This window comes from Macadamia integrifolia, chromosome 4, assembly GCF_013358625.1.
Source record: "Macadamia integrifolia cultivar HAES 741 chromosome 4, SCU_Mint_v3, whole genome shotgun sequence".
In the NCBI taxonomy this organism is placed as follows: Eukaryota; Viridiplantae; Streptophyta; class Magnoliopsida; order Proteales; family Proteaceae; genus Macadamia; species Macadamia integrifolia.
Window position 1 is genome coordinate 29,167,924 of NC_056560.1, and position 24,335 is coordinate 29,192,258.

At 41.1% G+C, this 24,335-nt stretch overlaps 1 protein-coding gene across 1 annotated transcript; it reads left to right on the forward strand.

The window, feature by feature from the left end:
- The first annotated feature begins 8,519 nt into the window (after positions 1-8,519).
- On the forward strand, positions 8,520-24,109 carry LOC122075987 (acid phosphatase 1-like). The gene is made up of 3 exons (XM_042641228.1): positions 8,520-9,147; positions 23,369-23,578; positions 23,726-24,109. Exons 1-3 carry the CDS (start codon positions 8,741-8,743, stop codon positions 23,901-23,903), a joined length of 795 nt encoding a protein of 264 aa, XP_042497162.1. The 5' UTR covers positions 8,520-8,740; the 3' UTR covers positions 23,904-24,109.
- Positions 24,110-24,335: the final 226 nt, after the last annotated feature.

A 24,335-nucleotide genomic window follows, 5' to 3' on the forward strand; every position in this document is an offset into this window, starting at 1 on the left:
GCCCATTATATTTGGATATTGTAAAGGTAGAGGAGGATTTGGACTACAAGAAGTTGGACAACTTGGATACAGATCAAGTTATTTTTGTTCTAGCATCGGCTGCCAAAATTGTCGTAGTTACTAAGGAAAAACTTTCTCCTGCTAAGGTTTGCTCATTTGGTGTTGGGGAATGGAATCTGTTACACCTCCTCACTATAATATGAAGTGACGGGGTCTTGAGATTCTAAGTCATATTATCCAGGATTTTAAAAAGTTGAAGATTGCTCCCACTGACAATTCTCATTCTCTGTCAAGCTTTGCTCTGGAATGGCACAAACCAAAGCCTAATAAAAGAGCTCAAGGTAAACATAGATAGTTGGTTTTTCACATTGGATCCTATCTGCTGCATAGGGACTGGGTGGCTGCCCTTACACAGTCACCTCAGGAGCCATGAGCATTTTAGTGTGGAATTGTCAGGGGAGTGGTCAGCCCCTGACAATTCAGTACTTGCGACGCCTTTGTGCCTCAGTCCGAACATGTTTAGTGCTATAGAGACAAAGCAGTCAATGTCTCACCAGAATCAATTTCAGCAAAGGTTGGGTTTTTATTTCAATTTTATTTTAGAGCCCAGTGGTTTATTTGGAGGCATTTCTATATTTTGGATTAATGATGCTTTTCTTTCTATCTTGTCATTCTTCAAGCAGAATATTTTATATTAGTATCTCTATTAGTTTCTTTCCTTAGCCCTTTGTGTAACCTTTGTATATGGAGAACCCTAAAATGAACGTAGAGCTGATTTTTGGAGTGAACTATCTCAGCTAGGACAGACAATTTCCAGACCTTGTATGTGTGTAGGAGATTCAATGAAGTCTTTAGTCCTGAAGAAAAGAGTTGAGGTAACCCTAACACTCTTACTCAACTCTTAGATTTTAATAATGCTATAAATGATTGTGCTTTGGTTGAGCTTCTTTTCTCAGGTCCTCAGTTTACTTGGTCTAATAAAATTAAAGGAAATGATTTGATTATCGCTAGCATAGATAAGATGTTCGGAAACAATGGACTTATTTGTCAGTCTCCTCACATTGATGTCTACAGGCATGCCATGATAGGAACTGATCACACCCTTTTAGTCATTATTTTCATTTCTCCTCAATGGAGAGGCACATATTTTTTTTTTAAAATGAAGCTAAGTGGGAGGAACATCCTGAGCTTAAGCAAACCATTGCTAATGCATGGAAAATTGACCCCTTAAGAACTTCCTTGGATAAACTCCAATGCAAAATGAGAGAATGTGCTAAGTCTTTGAAAAATGGAGCAAAAAAGAGTTTGGAAATGCTAGTTTTGAGATCTGTAAGGTTAAGGAGGCAAACTCCAATGCAAAATGAGAGAATGTGCTAAGTATTTGAAAAATGGAGCAAAAAAGAGTTTGGAAATGCTAGTTTTGAGATCTGTAAGGTTAAGGAGGCTTTGGAGACCATTCAGCCAAGCTCTTATAGGGCCTCCTTGGCCTCAGAGGAATTTGAATTATGTGCTAAACTTGAGTCTTTATTACATCATGAGGAATTTTGTTGGGCTCATAGTGTCAAGTGGCTTAGGGTTGGTGTTAGAAACACCCATTTCTTTCATACTTCTACTTCTGGTAGAAGATGTGTTAATCATATAACTGGACTCTATGATAATTCTAGTGTTTAGTTGGAGGATAGGCCTAGCCTTGCTACCCATATTAGCACTTCCTTTAATGGCATGCAATCTAGTACTTCTCCTATTAATATTGATATTCATATTGAGCACATCGCTCCTCGTATATCTACAGACTATAATAGTTCTTTGTCTAGACCTATGACTGAGGGAGAAATTAAAACTGTAATTTTCCAAATTGGTCCTTACAAGGCTTCTGTGCTTTATGTCCTTCCTAGAAAATTTTTTCATACCCATTGGGATATAGTAAGTATTGTTGTTGTGCAAGCTATCCAAAGTTTTTTTTTTTTTTAAGTGGATTCATGCTCAAAGAGTTCAATAAAACAATTGTTGTTCTTATCCTATTAGTTTATGTTCAGTCATCTATAAGGTCATTGCTAAGTGTATGGCAAATAGGCTAAAACCTCTCTTCAATTCCCTTGTGAGCCCCTACCAAATTGCTGGTACATGGCCCTAAAGCTTGACCTTAGTAAAGCTTATAATAGGGTTGAATGGATGTTTTTGGAGAAAGTTTTATTAAGAATGGGTTTTGACGGCATTTGGGTACATTGGATTATGGAATGTGTTTCCACTGTTGAATATCACATAAAATTCAATGCTGGAATCATAGGATCTGTTAAACTTGGTAGAGGTCTTAGGCTTCGGCTGCCCACTTAGCCCATACTTGTTCATTTTATGCCAAGAAGTGCTTTGGAAACTAAGTTAAATTGAGCATACTCATTAGATTTCTGGCATTAAAACTAGCAGGCAAGACCCAACTATCTCTCATATGTTTTTTACAGATGATTGTTTATTTTTTTCTACTGCAAAGGAAAATGAATGCCATGAAATTATTAAACCCATTAAGGAATATTGTTTAGCATCTGGCCAAGAACTTAGAAAAATCAAGTGTTTCCTTTAGTCTTCTTACATCTGCAAACAACAAATCTGTGATAATTAATCTTTTAGGGTTGCCCCAAGTTTTTATGCATGGTAAATGTCTAGGTTTGCCTTCTGAATTTGGCAAGAGTAAAAAGTTCTTAGTTTCTTCCCATTTAAAAGGGTTCATAATAAGTTGGCTGGTTGGAAAAATAAAGTATTATCTGTTGTAGGTAAAGAGTTTCTAGTAAAGGCTGTGGTTTCTAGTATTCCTTCTTTTGCTCTGCTTATGTTCTTCCTTCCAAATTCTCTTTTCCATTATTTGAGTAGGGCTGTTCAAGGATTATGGTGAAAAGATGCACAAGGAAACGATGTGTTTTGGCCTAAATGGTCCTACCCTTGTAAAAGGAAAAAAGTGGGTGGTCTTGGGTTTCGAGACTTTAGAAGTTTATATTGCTTTACTTGCTCGATAGTGTTGACGCATGCTTAACAATGAAGAAACTTTGTGGGTTAAAGTCTTAAACGAAATTATTAGCCCCACTTTTATTTTTTGGAAGCCCCCTCGAAGTCTTCTAGCTCTTGGGCTTAGCATAGTTTGATCAAGGGCTGGGAGTTGTTGCTTAAAGGGAGTTTTTGAGGAATCGGTAATGGGGTTAGTGCAAAAATATATGCTAATATTTGGGTCCCTTCAACAGATAATAGGAAAATTACTAGTCAGTCTGTGAGAGATTTTAATGTTGTTTCTGATTTAATTGATTAGAATTATGCATGTTGGAAATCTAATCTAATCATTAACCCTTTTTCTCTTGTAGAAGCTTTGGCCATTCTTGTCATTCCTTTAAGTAGTTCCTCTAAACCAGATTCATGGTTTTGGAGAGCTGCAGTTTCTGGTATTTTCTCGATAAAGTCAACCTACTTCTTAGACTTTCTTCATTCACACCAGATTAATTCAGCTATAGGTTCGGGATCTTCCCAATCCCATATCTGGAAATATCTTTGGAAGCTTAAACTCGCCCCGAAATTGCACCTATTTTTGTGGAAGTGTTGTACTAATCCATAGCTATTAATGAGCTAGGCTTCACATTCTCCCAACCCCCTTTGTCCTTTATGCTCTAAAATAGAGGAAACAATTACTCATTGCCTTTTCTTTTATTTTTCTACTGATTGCTGGAAAGCATCTCCTTTTAAACTAAAATACTTGTATTTTGCAGGGTTCTTGCATGTTAGATCTTCTAAATCAGTTTCTTAACTCATCTGGGCAATTCTCTATCCCTGAAGATGCTCCTACAATGGGTAACTCTCCTCTGGCACTTTTGGAAGGCCAGGAACAATTGTATGATTAACTATATTAATTCCTCTCTCATGCATGTGACTCAGGGTTTCTTTCACTCCTCTGAGGATGGAGGACTGAGATTGAGTAGGAATCACTCTGCTAATCAAGTTGTTCCTCCTGCCCCTTCTTTTCTTTTTCCTTGTTTCAGACTCTAATTGCTATAATGTGTTCTCAGATGGTGCTTGGTCTTCTAACAGTAAGTGTGGTGGCAGGGGAGTTTACATTTAGGATATGGGAAAGTAGTTTGTTGCTGCCAAGTGTAAAGTGTAAGAATGGTCATAGTTTCTCAACATCTTCAATGGAAACTGAAGCGATAAGGGATGGAGTTCTCCTAGCTCATAGTCTCGGCTTACGAAGAATCAAATGTTGTTCTGACGCGCTGGGGCTGGTTTTTAGTTTAAATCATTTAGTTGTACCTCCGGAGTAGGCTTCTAGTATCATAGTTTCTGATATTTTATTTCTTTATAGTAGTTTTGAATTTGTTTAGTTTTGTTATGTCTCTCGGTCTTGTAATCTTCAAGCTCACACTTTCGCTAGAGGGGCTTCTCTAGTTCATTTGTCCAAAATTTAGTGGTGTGATATTCCTGATTTTCTTGTACAACTTGCTCTGTTAAAGAGCACGAAATAATTCTTCAGATTTTTTTAAAAATAAATTCACTTGGTGGAGGCTTTTCCACCTTTTCCTGATTAAAAAAAAACAAAAAAAGGCCCATATAAAATCATTCAAAATCTCTCTCTCTCTCTCTCTCTCTCTCTCTCTCTCTCTCTCTCTCTCTCTCTCTCTCTCCAACGCACACGTCCATGGAACAATATTGGCTAAAGGCACCAAATTTGTTCCATCTTCTATGCATATATTTGGGTTTTCCCAAGTAATAATAATGTTAAAAATCTACTTTATGCCTACGTATTAGATTTGTTATGAGAGCAATAATCATATTAAAATGGTACCCTTAATCACATATAAGTATGTGTGCCTAAATTTGAAACGGTATAAGTATTCGGATTAAGAAAATCAATTGAGCACAATCCTAATCCTTGTCGACCTGAATTATTGAAAACGAATGTACAATCATAAGGAATAAATCAAACAAATAATTATACACAATATACATGAATTTAATGTGGCTCACCAAAGATACCCATATCTACCCGTGAAAATTAGAGAATTTTTCACTAAGTCAAAAAAAAAAAAAAAAAAAAATATATATATATATATACCAAAATCCCATCTAGGAATTTCCTGGCTAGTATCCAGGGTTTTCTACAGGAAACACTAGTGTGCGAGACCAATAAGAGGGTACGCACCAACATTTTCAATGTCATCTTTTCACGTTCCCTATCTCTGGGTTTTTCCATGCCAGCAGGACCTGGTTTTTTTCCCATAAAAAATATAGAAAAAACCTTATACATAATCCCATCATATTTAGCTTTAATGGGCCTAGTCTACTTACCACCAATCATTTTGATTAATTCATTTATGTTTAATTGAATATCAGACTACATGTTTTAGTGGATGATGACAATTAGGGTGAAAGGTTGGGCTGGGCTAGGTTTCTTAAAACTCCAGCCCAACCCTAGATCCTCAAAACTCAACCCAAGCCCGACCCAACCCTGCTGGGTTTATGCTAATCCAACCTAGCTCTAATTGACCATGATTTGACCCTAATTGGCCCTGAGTTTTTCAGGGTTGGGCTAACCCTGATTGACCTTACTTTTATAATTATGGTTGAGGTCGCATTAGAGAAGTATATTGAATATTAGAAGCAATTATGAAATTTTGTATTTGATGAAGTTAGAAACTTTTGTATAAGTTGGGTATAAAAATCAATGACCCAGATTTTGATATTCTAAATAAAGTGATGGGATGACAACCCTATATTATATTATATAAATCAGGGTTCAACTCAAGGTCAGATTGGGCCCGATTAGATTGGGCTTAGACTTCAACCCAGGCCTGGCTTAACCCTAACCTAGGATCAGTGTTTTTCAAACCTAACTCACGCTTAGAATCGAAAAACTTATCCCATACCCCGTTTGACGGCCCAAACTTACACTCCTAGTTGTTAGCATCTTCTACCACATCAATAAAAAGAGAGACCCATATATGTACAATATTTTATGCATATTCTAATCTTAAATAAATTTTTAAATGTTAAATTAGCTCCTCAAGGAATCTCATCTCTATCCAAATGTCTTTTTTTTTTATAAGTAACTTTGTCTATTGAAGAAAAATATAATATACAAAAAGAGGCAACCTCACCCACTCCTTTTAGACAGACCTAAAGAAGAATAGGTAGATCCCTTAGCAAACAGGACAGAACCTGCACACCAAATAAAACATACACTTACATGACCATTAATTCCTAAAATATACTGTATGTCTAGCATCCATTTCCACAAGACTTTGCAATTCTTGGGGAAACTCCTCTGGCTGAAGTGTAATTTCACCCTCTCCTATGTTATATATAGCTATAAAGTCAGCTGGACTATTAGCCTCCCTCCATACATGTATATCCTCTTTCCTTTCAATCTCCATAAGCAAGTGTAGAAGCTTACTTTTAAGGGTTTGGATCTCCCATGGGCCTTCTATCTGTCCATTGATGATATCCACAACTAACTTTGAATCTGATTTAACTGATATAAGCAAGATATTGAGATCCTTACATAAACTAATACCCTTTGAAATTGCCATAAGTTCCATAAATAACACTAACTTTATCTCCCCCTTTCCAGCGAAAGCCAGAATTGGCTTTCTAGTCCTTTCCCTAATAACTCCACCATAACCTTCCGTCCTGCCCTATCCTGTGTGAGAGAACCATCACAATGGATCGCATACATTTGACCTGGTGGTGACATCCAATGACAAGATAATGGGGTCTTACTAATCCATGTTACATTCAGCCCCCAATTATTCACCAAAACCTGATTTCTACCGTTACAAATAACAATATACCAAGTACCCTTACATCTATTCTTCACATTATCCATAATACCTGATATAACTTGTCCCTTAGTTTTACCCTTCCGCTTAAATATCCTTGCATTCCTTTCCCGCCATACATGTTGAATTGTAGAGCATAACGCTAACCTTCCAATGACTGTAAAGTCATCTTCTTCATGAAACTCATACTTTATCCATAAAACAATGCTAGTAATGGTCAGGGATTGAGTCCCAGATTGAGCACATAAGGCCATAATGCTTCTCCAAATAGAAGAAGTGAATTGGCATTCAAAGAATAGGTGGTCTTTACTTTCAATGCCAGCCCAACAGAATATGCAACTACTATTCACCCCAACATTTCTTTTCACAAGGTTATCCTTAGTAGGCAATGCATCCATTAGGCATCTCCAAGAAGTAAGAGAATGCCTTGGAATATTGTCAGTAAACTAGATGCACTTGACCCACTCAACTTTATTCCCCACACTCCAATTGATCTCCTATGCTGATTTAGTAGTGAATTTCCCATTGGGATTCCCTTTCCAAACGACCCTATCATGATCCATACGGTGTAACCTATCCATAGAAGGAAGGGCCTCCCAAGCTTGTGTAAGCTAAGGATTAGTAGTTGGTCCTAGATTCCAACTCCCACCCCTCATAATTTTCCCAACCTTTGCTAGTCTATCTGACCCCACATCATATGTCCCCAAATCTATTTAAGAGAACTCCTAGTGGATGCCAATTATCCAGCCATAATCTGGTGTCCCTACCATCACCTATAAGAGGCAAGACATAAGGTTCTATTTGGCCTCTATACTTAATGATCTTTCTTTGGCCTCTATACGTAATGATCTTTCTCCATACCCATGAAGCATTAGCTATTTGTTTTACAGTCCAAATAGAATCATTTTTTAAGTACCTCTTATAGATCCAGTCCATCCATATACTCTTCTTATGAGATGCAATCCACTATATTAATTTCATGATCCCAACAGTATTCTTATCTATCCAAATGTTCCTTTGTAGGATAACCTAGTGGTGGTAGCTTCAGCTTGTGGAGCTAGCACCCAGGGGAGGAGGTTGTGGAATCGAACCTTGTCTTATGCATGATATTTTGTACCCACCCGTGGGTTGCCCATATGGTTAGGGAAAACTGAGGATTGTGTGAATTAGGTGTACAGTCTCAGGTTCGATCCATCTGTGCATCTGCGATTTAAGTGGAGATCATAGCGGTGGATTGTTATGCTAGTCTCCCTAAGAATTAATCGAAATACGATTACTCTAGGCCTTTCTTATTGGCACTTCTATTTCTATTTCTATCGAGAAGAGGGGAGATCAAAATTTGAAACACCGAATTCAATAGAATCAACTCTAGAATATTTGAAAACCCAACCATTTCCTACCAAAATCCCTAAAATCTACTACTCCTAGAGATCTAGAATCAGCATGTCGTTCCATTCCGAAGCAATCAATTCGGCTGATCCGATCCCAACTTTCTTAAAACAGTTATGGAGATTTTGACAATCACGGGTTAAGGCTGATCTTCAGATCGATTTTGACCAACTGCAAAATCGAATTGGTTAAGGCTGATTTTAATGCCAACGTACACCCCTTAATTGAACCTTGATGAGTAAGAAGGTGAGGTGAAATGATTGGTCCGCTCCATGAAAGTGAAATAATTATTATTATTTTTTTTTAAATTGAAGATCAACCTATATGTTTTAGTGGATGGCGATGACTCTCACGGGTATAGACCCATATCATTTTTTAAATCTTAAATTAGGTCCTTAATTAATTTCATCTCTATCGATCGAAATGTTTATTTGAGGCCGTGCTCTTTTTGACAATCTCATTTGTACATCTATCGAGAAGGAGGAAACCACCCTGAAAGCTCTCCGATAAGTAAGCTTCGGAGGTTTCATTCACAGGCCGTAATGGAATGCGCCGGCGGCAGGCTCTTCTACCTCATATTGCTGCTGCTCTCGATCTTGTTGTCCGGAGTCATCACAAGCAGTGTTTCGGGTCAATCGGTACTCCAAATCTTACCGGGAAACCGGAAGATCCGTGGTGGAGACGACGGAATATGGTGCGAGAGCTGGAGATACACAGTGGAGACCAATGACGCAGGGTTCTGGGACACAATCCCGGAGAGGTGTGAGGGTTTCGTGAAAGACTATATGACTGGTGATCGCTACCTTTCGGATTCCGAAGCCGTGGCGGAGAAAGCATTGTCTTTTGCCAGCACAGTGAAGCTCGCCGGCGACGGCAAGGACGCCTGGGTTTTCGACATCGACGAGACTCTGCTCTCAAATTTGCCCTATTACGCTCTTTACGGATTCGGGTATGTATTTCTGTGACTTCGTGGTTACGTTACCCATGACTTTTTTTTTTTTTTTTTTTTTTTTTTCTGGAAACGTTACCCATGACTTTGTGATTAGTTTATGACTTAAATGAGGTTACGAGTTCGGATTGGTCAACTCTTTGTTCTAAGATTCTAATCCTACGGATAGGAAGGATGTGCCGTTGCACATGGGGCACTTCATGTGCCCTCCACGTTTGAAGGGCATCTTTACTCTCTGGAATCCGGATATTCCCTTGCCATTTTGGTAAACCTGCTTCCAGATTTGTCTACACGATTCTTCCCTCAGGGGTATTTTAAGTAATACAAGTTAGGGGGATCTTTTCTTATGGGGAAGCATCAATTGGGGGTAGAATTTTTACTTTTCATTAGAGTAGAGGTGGTCATTTATCCCCCTTCTTAGCCTACTCTAGAGCTTCCTTATGTCTATCTCTCCTCCCTTATATGAATTGACATATCTATCACCTATTGTAGGAGGAGAAAGACAGATGCAAGGAGGTGGCTATTATACTTATATCTTTATTTATTTATGTTTTTTAGTTTAATAGGAAACAAACACCCCCCCCCCCCAAATAGATATATAAACAGATCAAATATGCATCTGATATGATCAGATCTAGATATTCCTTAATCAAATACGGATACCCTTAAATGAGTATGAATGTGAATTGAATTTGGATTTTTGAGTATTTGTTTACGTTCTTGACTTGTGTAATTCAAATCTTCACCCAGGATCAATTTGCTCCCAATTTATATCTCTAAGTCGTCTTAGCTCTTTTCTTCATTCTCTAGAACCTATCAAAACTTCAACAACCCCTAAAATCATTAATTAACTATTTTTTTTAATCGTAGTTGATTATCTGTTTGAATTGGATAATAATTTATTGACTATCCAAATTCAGATTAAGATACCCTCTGACCGGATATGGACACCGCTAAACATATATGAATTCGAGTCAAATTCGAATTTTCAACTATTCATTTTATATATAAAAAAACTGATAAAAATAAAGTTTTTATATATAAAAAAACTGATAAAAATAAAGTTTGATACATCCTTTTCCACCACATAGTTAGATTTACCAAGCCTAGCTCTATTTCCTAGTCTATTAATTACTTAGACATATAAAGATTCTTTAAAAATAAAAGTGGCATCCATATTGATTAGTTAGCTCCCAAGAGCACGCAGCTTGATTGTCTTGTTGCAACTATGAGGTAAGAACAACATCATCCAACCACACTTCTATTTTCTCATATCCTTGCCAGCATTTGGTGCACGCCCTGCAAGACTCCTTCGGCCTTTGGTGCCAACACGTTTCTTGAATAGCCAAAACTAAACAAACTGAGAGTGGAAAACAAAAATAAATAAGAGATGCTTATCCAACATTGTTATTTGTTAGTCTCCGAATCAAATAACCATCACAATTCAATTAAGAGATCCACATTCAAGTAGGCCTAGTGATTAGTGAATGACGTTAGTTTGGTATCGTTAAGTGATGATATCAATATGCACTACATTCGTAAATGACCAAAATACCCTTTGGTTGTTACAATTTTATCATCTTCCCTGTTCTGAACTTCTCCTCTCTGTTGACCTGTGTGTAACAACGACTCCCCTTTGGTGACTTCCGAACAATAATATCCCCACTCTGGCAATATATGAGCAAGAAACGTACTAGCATGACGAGTCCCAATGACCTGAGAAAGGTGCAATAGTACTTGCGAATCAAACCCTGTCTTGGGTCCCATTCCAGAACTTGGTTGTGGATGGAAGAGGTGCTATAAGCTCCAACTAGAGAAGAAGGGAGGGTTGCAAGTAATGGCCATAGTTGAAGAACTTGGTGATGGTGGCCACGGAGGTTGGGAAGATGATGGGTGTTGTTGCACGATTCCGGATGACGTGAACTTGCACAACACATATCAAAAATTGGCCTGGAGGGAGCTCCGGGAGGAGGCTCCGATGCCAAAGTCAGGTCACGATATTCTCATTCTTACGTATAGTATTCAGTAGATTGAGAGTCTTACCTATAAACCTTGCTTAGTATTCCTTATATAGGTGACTCGAGCCCTCCTCATTGGTTGATGGTCTCTGGCACGCTCCCACGAATCCTTGTCCTATTGGAGAGATTCTCCTTTGTTGTGGCTGAGCTGGCCAAGCCTATAATGGTTAACTCAACCTGGGTTAGCTGTCATAACGGCTAACCTGACCACGTTAAGGTCTTGTAATGGCTTACTTAACCATGGTGGGTCTGAGGGTCAAATAACCGCTTGACCTTGGTTAGCCATGTTGATTAAGGCTTAAGTTGGTTATGGGTGTGGGACCTCATGTTTCGGTAGGTTGTGAGGTTGAGAGCCCTTATTGTTGGTTGAAGAGGTTGGCTTATGCTTGTGCTAATGAGGTCGAGGTGGGACCTTTTGACCATTGACTAGTCAACGAGTATATGGTATATCATATGCCCCCACTCCCTTGAACTTCTAGCATAGGAGGTTGGGGGAGCATCACTCGTGTCTGGGCACATACTTCGGCCCCTCCCGTGATTGGTTGACAAGTATATGGTGTATCATATGCCCCCCACTCCTTCGAGCTCCTAGCAAAGGAGGCTGGGGAGTACCACTCGTGTCTGGGCATGAGCTCTGGCCTTCACGTATTCGGGTATGTTAGGTGTTTGGTTTTTCAATACTCCTTCGAGTTTCATCTCCATTTTAGTATATCCCTTTTCTTATCTTCTCTCCCTCTTTTAATGGTGGTGATTTGACTGCTACTACCGTCTGGCCATAAATGGGGAGAGAGAGAGAGGTAGACGTGTCCATCTTTCACTGGTGTGAATGATCATGGCATAGATCGGTGTCCCATCTAATAGGTGGCATGTAAGCCCATGTGTGTTTTTCACGCACTTCCATCAATCAAACGTCGCATTCCTTTCAATCGAGGCATCAATTGAGGAGTATATATAAGCTTCCTTTGTTTGTTCCTTTCCCTTGTTTATTCTTCTCTGGATCACTTTGGGTTCCTGGCTTCGTCTCCGATCTTCAATTTCTACTACGCTTTTGGTACTTCTCATCCAATCTTCAATTTCTGAGACACAGTAAGCTACTCTTGCCATTCATTATTGGGTTGTGCTTTCTCCTTTACCTTAGTCCATGGAGTCAAGGATGCCCAAGTCGTTTGCGGGTTCTTTTGAGTCTGTTGTTGGGATCCCGTATGGTCCTGTCAGAGTGGTTAGTGGCTCTTGCTGTCCTCCGACAAAGAAACCCACTACTTCGTCGAAAGGGCAAGCCAATTTTCTTTTGGGATTCGCGATCCCACTATCAGCTTATCTGTGGGTGAAGTAGCCTCTAGGATTTCCCCAGCCGATTTAGAGAAGTTTTGTTGGATTTACCACATTCTAGCCTTTGTGGACCTTCGAGTTCCTCAGGCGTTGGAGAGGGGTAATCTTCCATGAGGAGGGGAGATAAGTATATATGAATCTTCCCTCACCAACAGCCTGCGTTTTCCCTTTGCCCCTTTTGTCTGTCAAGTTTTAAGGCATTATGGACTTGTGCCCTCTCAGCTGGTCCCAAACTCTTGGAAGAGTCTCTTACGTTTCTATATTTGGTTGAGAGATCTAAAGAAAGAACCCACCCTTCGCCTATTTGTTAGCATCTATTGCCTTTCCGCTCACAACAACTTCCCCAGGTGGTTCTATTTTCGCTGCCGTAGTAAGGATCACCAAATCGTTGATGGCCTACCGACCTCAATCCCACAGTGGAAGGATGGTTTCTTCTTTGCTCGTCCTTCCCAACCTTATGACATGCCGACCATATGGTGGTTACTGAACATGGGCAGAGAGAATAAGAAACCTAGCCTTCGAGACGAGGAGGAGGAGATCATGACGTTGCTGACTCATTGTGTTCGAGTGGTCCTTTTGACCCAATTGTCCAATGACCCAGTTAGTTAAAGTGCTTCGTCTTTCACCCCTTCTACTTCCCTTTTTATCCTCTTCCACTTTTTTGGTTTGAATAATGTTGATGTTTCTTCCTTTTCCTGGAAGCTCCAATGGATAGGAATTACATGATCAACATCATGGACTTGGCCCTTGAGGAGGAAGTTTCTCAAGAGCAGGGCGCTGGTAGTGGGGGAGGTGACCTCCCTATTGCGGAGCAAGGTAACCGTCCTGGGCATGATGCTCCCCCTATGTGGTTGAAGGCGGTGTTCCTCAACTAGAGCTTAAGGAGATGTCTGACGATCTCATTCCCCTTTCCGTTGTTGCCGTAAGGAAACATAGATGTGAAGGGGAGGTCATTGATGAATTAAGGGAAGGGCGAGGCGGCTTGCGTGAGGAGTCTCTGCCATTGTCCCCTTCCCTAAGGTTGGAGGTTACCAGAGTGAATTCTGGGAATGGGGTTGTGGCCACTCCTCTGGTGATAAACGTCCAAGCTTCTGGCAGCTTGCAGAAGAGGTGTTGTCATGACTATCAGGACAGTTAGCGTCCCACTCGAACTCAACCTCTAGAGTCATACTCACACTCAACAACCTCTCCTACATTGTAGGCATTTTCAGTGAGCACAAACTCTAAAGACTACTTGCAGTCCAAGTCTACCTCATGAGACAATAGAGTTGGAATAGGACTCTCACATATGATAATAGACTTTTTGTCCATTACTCACATATGTTAACAGAGTCCTACTCTATTACTATTAGAGTTTGAGTCTCCCACATGTGATCATAGAGTTTGTCTATAACTAAATAACTGTAATTTCTATATAAGAGCACCATTGTACACTCATTAAAGTTAATGCCAATAGACTATTTCAACATAGTATCACGACCACATAAAGCTCCACCAAGCACCTTCCTCATCCCCACGTTTTCCTCTTCCCTCTTCTACCATGGCCGAACCATCCCCACCTCACACATCTCTATCTGGTGCTCATCATATGATATCTCTAAAGCTCACATCTAAGAACTATATTTATTGGTGCACACAGGTCGTACCCTATCTCACTGGCCAATGCTTCTTCGACTATGTCACCGGTGACAATCGTTGCCCTCAAGACCTTATCAAAGCCAAGGCATGGCGTGAACAAGATGCTTTTATTATGAGCCTTCTCATCGCCTCTCTCTCTGAAGAGGCCTTTTCATTAGTAGTTGGACGGACCACTAGCAAAGAGATCTGGGATGCACTCCATGTTGCATTCAGTTCTCCGTCTACAACCAGGATTCTGTCTCTCAACGTCTCCCTTCAAAATCTGGTTCACAAACCAGATGAGACCATTACTCAGTTTCTCGATCGAGCCAAGCATCTCTTCGATGAGCTAGCAGCTGCAGGGAAGCCGCTCCCATCGGAAGACTTTAACATCCACATCTTCCGGGCCCTAAACACTGAATATCAAGCCCTTGCCTCCATTATGATGGCACAAAAGGAGCTCATCTCCTACACCGACATGCATGATCTCTTTATGAGTTATGAGAACCTTCTCCACTCACTCCTTCCCATTGTTGATCCTGCCATTGATGCATCAGCCCATGTCATTCACCAAGGTCATGGCCCTCCTTTCACTGGTGATTGTGGTACAAGCTCCTCCCGAGGCCGTGGTCTTGGCTGTGCTAGTGGATTTGGTCGCTCTAATGCATTCACTTACAATCCATGCACAATCTGTGGACGCACTAATCATTAGACAAACACTTGCTACTACCTCCCACAGGGACCTACTAGAGCTGCCATTCTACCTACCCCTCCCCATCCCTATAATCAGCCACCACCTCAACCCAATGCCTATCATACTACACCCTTCCCTACCCCTCAACCCCCTACCATCGCACTTCCACCCCATCACCCCACATCTCCACAATCGTTCACCACCTTTTGGATCCCTGATACTGGAGCCACCCACCATTCCACCCCTGACTTAACCCAATTCTCCACCTATGATCCATACACAGGTAATAACCAACTTGTGGTTGGTAATGGTAAGGGCTTTCCTATATCTCACATAGACACTGTTTCCATCTCTTCTCCCTCTCGTTCCTTTTCTCTTTCTAATATTTTACATGTTCCCACTCTCATTTGTTCTTTGTTATCTGTTCAACAGTTTTGCCGTGACAATAATGTTTACTTTGAGTTTCACTCTTCTTTTTTCTCAGTGAAGGATCTGAAGATCAATCAAACCCTCTTCACTGGACACAGTAAGCATGGTCTCTATTCTGTTCCAGCGTCCCCTTATGCCAATCTAGCCTCTGCCTCATCTTTCAGTCGCTGGCATCATCATTTAGGGCACCCTCATGAACGTGTGCTTCGTGTTCTGCTTGCCTAATGGGCAAAGCTAGTAGATTGCCACTATGTGAACTAGTACTCGTAGTTCCTCTCCTTTGGATTTGGTTTTTAGTGATGTATGGAGCCCCCACCCCACAGTTTCTTCAAATGGGAATCGTTATTTTGTTATATTTGTTGATGACCATACTAAATATATTTGGTTTACTGCTTCAAAGTTGAAGTCTGATGTTTACTCTGCCTTTCGTACTTTTTAGGCCTTGGTGGAACGTCAGTTCTCTCGCTCCATCAAGGCCATTCAAACTGATTGGGAGGAGAATTCCTTACTCTCCCATCTTACTTTGCCAAGTTGGGCATCCAACATAGGTTATCTTGCCCTCATACTCATGAGCAACAGGGAACAGTTGAACATCGTAACAGGCACATTGCTGAAATTGGGATTACCCTATTATCCCATGCAGCTGTTCCCCAGGCTTATTGGGATTATGCCTTTGAAACCACGGTCTTTCTCATCAATCACATGCCCTCCTCTGTCATAGGTAACAAATCCCCCCATCAGTTAGTTACAGGCAATTCTCTGGACTACGCTTTTCTAAAAATCTTTGGATGCCTTTGTTATCCATGGCTCTGTCCTTACAATCATCACAAGGTTGAACCCCGTTCTGCCTCATGTGCTTTCTTAGGATATAGCCCTTTCCATCATGGTTATCACTGTATGGATCTCATCATCCGTCGTATCTACATATCTTGCCATGTCAGATTTGATGAATCTACTTTCCCATTTCATACTGCACCACCATCCTCCTCAACCCAACCCCCTCCTACTACCCCTCCCCTGTGGGGCATTGCACCTAACATACCTACCCCTCAACCTCACCCTAGCCCTTCGCCTACCCTCCCAAACCCACCCATCCCTCTCCCTGCCACCCCAGAACCGCCCCTAGCTGAACCACCCTCTTCCATATCCCCACCTTTCTCACCTCATCTAACCCTAACCGGCCCTAAACCTGACTCCTCTACCACCCCACCACGTCGCGCTAGAATCCTACACGATCTCTATGCTGACCCCCTGACCTTCTCTACCACCACCTCACCTGACGCAACTGAACCTACATGCTTCTCCCAGGCCCCTAAGGTTCCTCATTGGCATTCTGCTATGTCTGATGAATTTCATGCTTTATTACGTAATGGTACTTGGTCTCTTGTGCCTTATAGGGAAACTATGAATCTGGTTGGCTGCAAGTGGGTGTACCACATCAAATGGAAGGCAGATGGCTCCCTTGAGCGATATAAGGCCCGTTTAGTTGCTAAAGGATTTCATCAACAACCTGGTCTTGACTATCATGAGACCTTTAGCCTTGTCATCAAACCTACTACCATACAGACGGTCCTCTCCTTAGCCATATCTAACGGCTGGGTTGTTTGTTAGCTTGATGTTCAGAATGCATTCTTGCATGGTGTTCTATCTGAGGAAGTCTACATGGCTCAACCCCAGAGTTTTGAAGATGCCATGCGCCCTAATCATGTCTGTCGCCTCCACAAGTCCCTCTATGGGCTCAAACAGGCTCCTAGGGCTTGGTTTCACAGGTTAATTGAGTTTCTCACTTGCTCTGGTTATCAGTCATCCCAAACCGACACATCACTATTTATCTACATACAGGGCTCTGTTGTCACATATGTCCTTGTCTACGTTGATGACATCTTGGTTATAGGGAACCAACCAACTCATGTTCAGACTCTCCTTCTTCAGCTTGCTTCAGAATTCTCTATCAAGGATCTTGGTCGTCTCAGCTTTTTCCTTGGTATTGAAGCCCTATATCAGTCTGATGGTGTCCTCCTCTCTCAACACCAGTACATCACTGATCTCCTCTAGAGGGCTGGCATGACTGGCTGTAAGCCCGTCACTACTCCCATGGCCACCACCTTTGCAGCATCTTCCACAAGGGGTGTCCTTTTAGATCCCACCAAGTATCGCTCCATTGTCGGTGCTCTCCAATACATCACCCTCACCAGGCCTGATGTGGCTTATTCAGTGAACCGTGCCTGCCAGTTCATGCATGCCCCTCCGAAGACCATTGGACACTAGTCAAACGGATTCTACGCTATCTCCAAGGTACCAAGGATCATGGATTGTTCATCTCCAGATCTAGTTCCCTCAAATTACAAGCATTCTTCGATGCTGACTAGGATGGTGACAGTGCGGATTGCAAATCCACAGGAGCCTATGCCATCTATATGGGTCCTAATATGATCTCCTGGGCCTCTAAGAAGCAGAAGACAGTTGCACGCTCCTCCACCGAGTTTGAGTACAAAGCAGTGGCTGATGCATGTGCTGAACTCATTTGGCTTCGCTCTCTCTTTAAGGAATTAGGGATTCCTGTTCCCATTGTACCCATTCTTTGGTGTGACAACATTAGGGCCACTTACCTTTCGATCAATTTGGTCTTTCATGCTCATACCAAGTATGTTGAAATTGACTTCCACTTCGTTCGTGATAAAGTCGCCTCCAAGGACCTTTAAGTGCAGTTCATTTCAACACATAACCAGATAGCCGATATCCTTACCAAAGCTCTCAGCTCTACATGGTTCTCCTTTCTACGGGACAAGCTAAGGATTCGACCATTCAAATCCCCACCTTGAGGGGGTGTATCAGGACAGTTAGCATCCCACTCGAACTCAACCTCTAGAGTTATACTCGCACTCAACAATCTCTCCTACATTGTAGGCATTTTCAGTGAGCACAAACTCTAGAGACTACTTGCAGTCCAAGACTACCTCATGAGACAGCAGAGTTGGAAGAAGACTCTCACATGTGATAATAGACTTGATGTCCATTACTCACATATGTTAACAGAGTCCTACCTTATTACTATTAGAGTCTGAATCTCCCACATGTGATCATAGAGTTTGTCTATAACTCAATAACTGTAATCTCTATATAAGAGCACCATTGTACACTCATTAAAGTTAATGCCAATAGACTATTTCAACAATGACAAGGCATCGGCTGTCTCCTGTGAGGAACTTTGGTATGGACTCACTTATGGGCAGTCTATCCATGATGACCCTGCGTATGCGCAGACCGTCATCCTTGAAGGACCGCTACCAAAGGACAAGGCAACGTACAAGGGGAAGGAGTTTCCATATCTCCTTGGTCAAGGTCTCATGCATTTGGCAAAGGTGAGCTCTATGGTCTTAATGCCCCCTCTTCTTATGTTTTAACCCCTGTGCCTACTTAATTTATGGGCCAAGCATTGTTTGGTGAACTCCTCAGCAGGATAGGTGAGCATCATCAGTTGATTGAGGATTGTAAGAGAAAAGCAAATGAGAGTTACGTGCACGTAGTGAAGTTGAAATAAAAACTGGACGCTGTTATGAAGGAGAAAGAAAAGGTCGAGCAGTTGGTTGGTCGTCGGATGCCGAGTTTAGAGGTTTACAAAGTTGCAACGAGCAAATTCAAGCAGGGTCGCTTGAGGTTACAGTGAGGGCATTGTTTGTAGAGGAGAGACTGAAGAAGCGTGAGATTGATCTTCATCAGGCAACTAATGACATCGACACCCTGAAGAAGCAAATTATACTTTTGAAGTTTGCTTGGGACAATGAAAAGCAACAATTGGCCAAGTTAAAGGCTTAGTTGAATGAGGGTGAGAAGGGTGTTGTGGTGATATATAAGGCTTCAGAAGAGTTTGGTCGAGAAAAGGCCATGGTTGGCATTCACCTATATTTGCAAGGCATGCTGATTGTTCGCGAGGCGGCAGAGCGAAGAAGCCATGGACTCGACCTTAGCGTTTTCTCACATGAATGGGAGAAAACGAGGCACCTAAAGGTTAAGGTACCTCATAGTTCATCAGGCACCACCGAGCAAACTAAGTGGCAAGTTATTCAACAAGATATAGGTTAGCCCATTGGGGGTGACAAGGTTGTTGATCGCAGAGAAAGCTGCCACTGTTACTTCCGTGCCTGCCTCGACTCTTGCCCCTCCTCCTGTTGGTCCTCACATCCCAGAAGCCACTCCTGTTGTTCCTCAAGTCCTTGAAGCTACTATTGTTGGTCCTCACGCTCGTAAAGCCATTATTGCTGGTCCTCACACTTCCAAAGCCGTTCCTGCTAATCCATATGCCCTGGAAGCTATTCCTCTATAAGATGTTCCCTCAAGGGATGTCGTTCCTCCACCTCTTGAAGGCTAATCATGTTGGCTGTTTTACTCTTTTTCTTTCTTTATTTTTGGAAGCTAGTATCCATTCATCGTATATTGATCTCCCCTTTATGGTTATTTTTTCTGTATATGACTTTCGCTTGTGCTCTTTTGTGTTGATTGAATGATGGGTGCCTTAGTACCCCTTTTTGGAAAAATGTCTGTTTTTTTCTTTTTGTTGTGGTGCAAATTTAGCCCCTTGTTACGGTCTAAGCCTTTGAGCTTGTGTCGTGACTAAAGGTTTAGATACTCAAGTACGTCTCGTGATTAAGGGCTCAAATGTTCGAGCTCATACCGTGATTAAGGGTTTGGATACTTGAGTACGTCCCGTAAGGGCTCATATGCTCGAGCTAGTACCGTGAATAAAAGGTTTAGATTCTCGAGTACGTCCCGTGAATAAGAGCTTAGATGCTCAAGGTCATACCGTGATTAAAGGTTTAGATTCTCGAGTACATCCCGTGAGTAAGGGTTTAGATGCACGAGCTCATACCGCTCGTACCGTGATTAAAGGTTTAGATGCTCAAGTACGTCCCGTGAGTAAGGGCTCAGATGCTCAAGCTCTTACCATGATTAAAGTTTAGATGCTCGAGTACGCCCTATGAGTAAGGGCTCAGTTGCTCGAGCTCGTACTGTGATTACGTCCCGTGATTAAGGGCTCAGATGCTTGAGCTCGTACCATGATTAAAGGTTTAGAGCCTCGAGCTTGCCCCGTGACTAAGGGTTTAGATGTTCGAGCTCGCCCCGTGACTAAGTGTTTAGATGTTCGAGCCCGTCCCGTGACTAAGGGTTTAGATGCTTGAGTACGTCTTGTGAGTGAGGGCTCGGATGCTCGAGCTCGTACCGTGATTAAAGGTTTAGAGCCTCGAGGTCATCCCGTGAAAGGGTTTAGATGTTCAAACTCGTCCTGTGACTAAGAGGTTATAAACTGCACAACACAGATCATAAACTGGCCCATAGAGAGCTCCGGGAGGAGGCTCCGATGCCAAAGTCAAGTCCCAATATTCTTATTTCTTACATAGAGTATTTAGTCGATTGAGAGTCTTACCTGTAAACCTAGCTTAGTATTCCTTATATAGGAGACTCGAGCCCTCCTCATTGGTTGAGGGTCTTTGGCATGCTCCTACGGATCCTTGTCCTATTGGAGAGATTGTCTTTTATCGTGGCTAAGCTAGCCAGGCCTATAGCGGTTAACTCAACCTATGACAACTAACCTGACCATAGTAAGGTTTTGTAACAACTTACTTAACCATGGTGGGTTTGAGGGTCAAATAACCACTTGACCTTGGTTAGCCATGTTGGTTAAGGCTTAAGTCGGTTATGGGTATGGGGACCTCATGTTCAGGTAGGTCGTGAGGTCGAGAGCCCTTATTGTTGGTCGAAGAGGTTGGTTCGTGCTCGTGCTAATGAGGTCAAGGTGCAACCTCTCGACCATTGAATGGTCAACGAGTATATGGTATATCAATGAGAAGAAGAAGAAATGGTTTTTCTAGGGTTAGAGGTTTGTAGGTTCTCTAATTGGAGAGGAATTAGGAAAGATGGAGGGTAGGTTGAGATGGTTGCTAAGGTGATCGTGGTTAGGGTTTCCTCAGGAGAAGGTGGGCTACTAAAATGTGGCCATGGAAGTGGAAGAAGAGAAAGTGGGAGCTACGGTTAGGGTTTTATCAGAGAGAGAGAGAGAGGATAAGGGCTTAGGGTTTTCTAACCTAATCTTTAAAGAATTTAAACTAAACCAATTTAATTTTGAAACAAACCAAACCTCTTATTCTTGCAACGATAATCCCGTAGCATTCTTGTACTGGAGAGGTCAAAGGTGAGTTGCAGCGGGTGCCCCACGGTTCCCATATGCAACATAACATAGCATAAGGGTAAAATGGTCCTTTGATTTGTGATGTTTAGGTTGAAGATGTAATAAAAGTAGAATGAATTTTTACAATTCATAACTAATAGTTGACTAACACTGTCAACTTTTAAAGATGCGAGTGTGATTATTCAAACCTCGGGTGCCTTGCAATTAGCCATAGCCCAGGGGAGGGTCTAGTACGTAATTTTCTTTAAGGAGTTTTCCTTCACCATGGTATCCCTAGCTTCTCCATTGCCATAGGTCTCATCTGATTAGATTAAGAGGGAGAAGTGTTCTCCAATCCATAAATAGGGGTAGAAGTTATTGATGACATAAAACTCCAATTATGAGCTCATGTCACCCATTGAGAAAGAATTCTTATATGTGAAAGAATAACTTTTGCCTATTTGAATAGGACATATTCATTTGTCAAATTTAGATGGAAAACTCATGTTTGTGGAGTATGGTTTCATGGATTTTCTTTTTGAGCCTTACTCATCTTCCTCTTCCTTTTCTATCTTCTTTTTCCATCCATGTTGATATCCCTGTGTGCACTCTCATTGGCCCCCATGCTGGTGGAGGGACCACTTGGCCAAGCAGCTAGCTATCTCTTCCCCTTTATTATTAATATCATCATCATATGTCAAATTTAGGGATCTTCCTTTCAACTTTATAGCTAGCCACTCCAGGCCAAGAAAACAAAGTGTGTTGTTTTCTTTCTTATTATGTCTCTAGCTAATAATCAAGCCTTGATAATTTGAAATTGGATATGGGATCGATTGAGAATCTATCGGAATCGATCAAAATCTTGAAAAATGAATCATGAAAAGGAAGCAAAGATTGTCGTAGATCTTTGATTTTTTATTTTTTTTTCTCAATTATTTAATCAAAAATATTGTAGATCTAACTACAAGAGGTATGCAATATTGATTCTTTTCTATTTTATTGATTTAATATATATATATATATATATATTTAAGAGAATTCTGTCTAACCTTCAAGGTAGTGCAATTGGGAACCGAATCACTTGAACCCTAGAATTCTTGGTGCGAATTGGTGGAGTGAATTAGGTTGAATTTGGATCCTCATCAGCAGATTCCAATTCTAACTGGCACGAAGCAGCAATCGATTCCGATTCTTTAAATCATGTTCGTGATTGATTCCAAAATAAGATGTGGGAGGATCAACAATCCCTTGATAATCTACTCTTTACGTCCTTTCTTTCCTTCCCGACTAGGGATGGATGGCGAAAGGAGAGGATGGAGGTGCATTTGGCCCTGATTTTCACGAAAACCCAAGGTAGCTATAGTGGCAACTCCACTTAGGACATTAGACTCCTATTTTGGACCATATTATAGTTATTGGTACATATTGTCTATGACCTAACTGTAATTATTGTATAATTGCTGTTACATCTAGCTGTTACCTACATCAAAGGTCTTTACTGTTACACATTGTTTATTGGATTTAAGTGTGGTATGGTACAATCACAAATATTAATTGTTGGTGGATTTAACCTTTGTTCAATCACAATCACACACTATCAATATGTATTTTCGAGTTCGGTGAATCTTCATGTACGTGAATGTACTTGAACATCCCTGGTCCATGGATATGGCATCTATTTTCTCTCTCATTTAATAGATGTCATATCCATGAATCAAGGACGTTCACGTATGTGAAGATTCACTGCTCTTTGTATTTTCCTCTCACAATCTCTCCTCATTAAGTATGTGAACATTTTTTTTCTTTTCTCAATAAATTTATCATTTCTTCTTCTACTATTGACTTTACATGTAAAATGTCAATATAAATGAGCAATGCATAGATCCCTCTAAAAAAAAATTATAATTATATTATGATTTGTTTATTGATTTGTCCTATTATAATATTTAGATCATTTCTCTTGGATTATAGGGCTCAAGGCTTCAATGAATCTACTTTTGATGAATGGGTGGATTTGGCAGAAGCACCATCTTTACCGGCAAGTTTGAAGCTTTATAACAGCCTCAAAGAATTGGGATTTACAGTGTTCCTCTTAACTGGAAGGAGCGAATATCAAAGAAATGCCACTGAGAAAAATATGCTATATGCTGGATATAGCAGCTGGGAGAAGCTCTTCCTAAGGTTTGTTTGTGTTCTATCATGTGGGAACCTTAAATCTTTTCTTTTCTTGTCTACCAAACATAGCATTAAGTTTAAACTAGTTTTTTTACAAACAAGGCTTGATGATGATATCAATGATGATCTTATTATTGGGTGGCAATGAAATAGGGGGCCTTCTGATTCTGGCACACCAGCAATTGTTTACAAACCTGGGAAAAGAATGGAGATAGAAGCTCAAGGTTACAGAATCCATGGAAGCTCAGGGGATCAATGGAGTGATCTGTTGGGAAAAGCCATGGCTGAACGTTGCTTTAAGCTCCCCAATCCAATGTATTATATTGCTTGAAACTAAGATATCTAAGTTCAGAAATTGATGTCCAAAATAGCTCAAGGTTTCAAGAATCGGAATTGGATGATGGGTTAAATCAGCTGAGCCCGATTTAGATTCCAGCCGATTCTTGCTGAATTGAAAGCGGAATCAAATGGACCCAATCCTGATCTGGATCGCGATTTCGAGTTTAATAAACTTGATAGTGCTTTTTTAAAGTTTTATTTGGTGTTCCATACTTCCTTGTGGCTGGATTTGAGTTATGACTAGGAGATCAATGTAGGGAGGCAAATGTTAATTAATATGGGTCGGACGGTTCTGACCCGATTCCTTCATGGGTCACCCACTTGGGGTAATCATAAACCCACTAGGATTGGGAACCCTATCTAGCCAATTCTCTATAAATAAGAGGGTTTTCGTTACAAGCCAATTAGGGTTTTGACCTAATCT

What these genes read in the sequence shown, in the direction of transcription:
- LOC122075987 (XM_042641228.1), top strand. Translation starts at nt 8,741, where the DNA reads ATGGAATGCGCCGGCGGCAGGCTCTTCTACCTCATATTGCTGCTGCTC. An exon ending in TACGCTCTTTACGGATTCGG is followed by an intron (nt 9,148 to 23,368) that starts GTATGTATTTCT and finishes CTTGGATTATAG; the next exon opens with GGCTCAAGGCTTCAATGAAT. An exon ending in TGGGAGAAGCTCTTCCTAAG is followed by an intron (nt 23,579 to 23,725) that starts GTTTGTTTGTGT and finishes GCAATGAAATAG; the next exon opens with GGGGCCTTCTGATTCTGGCA.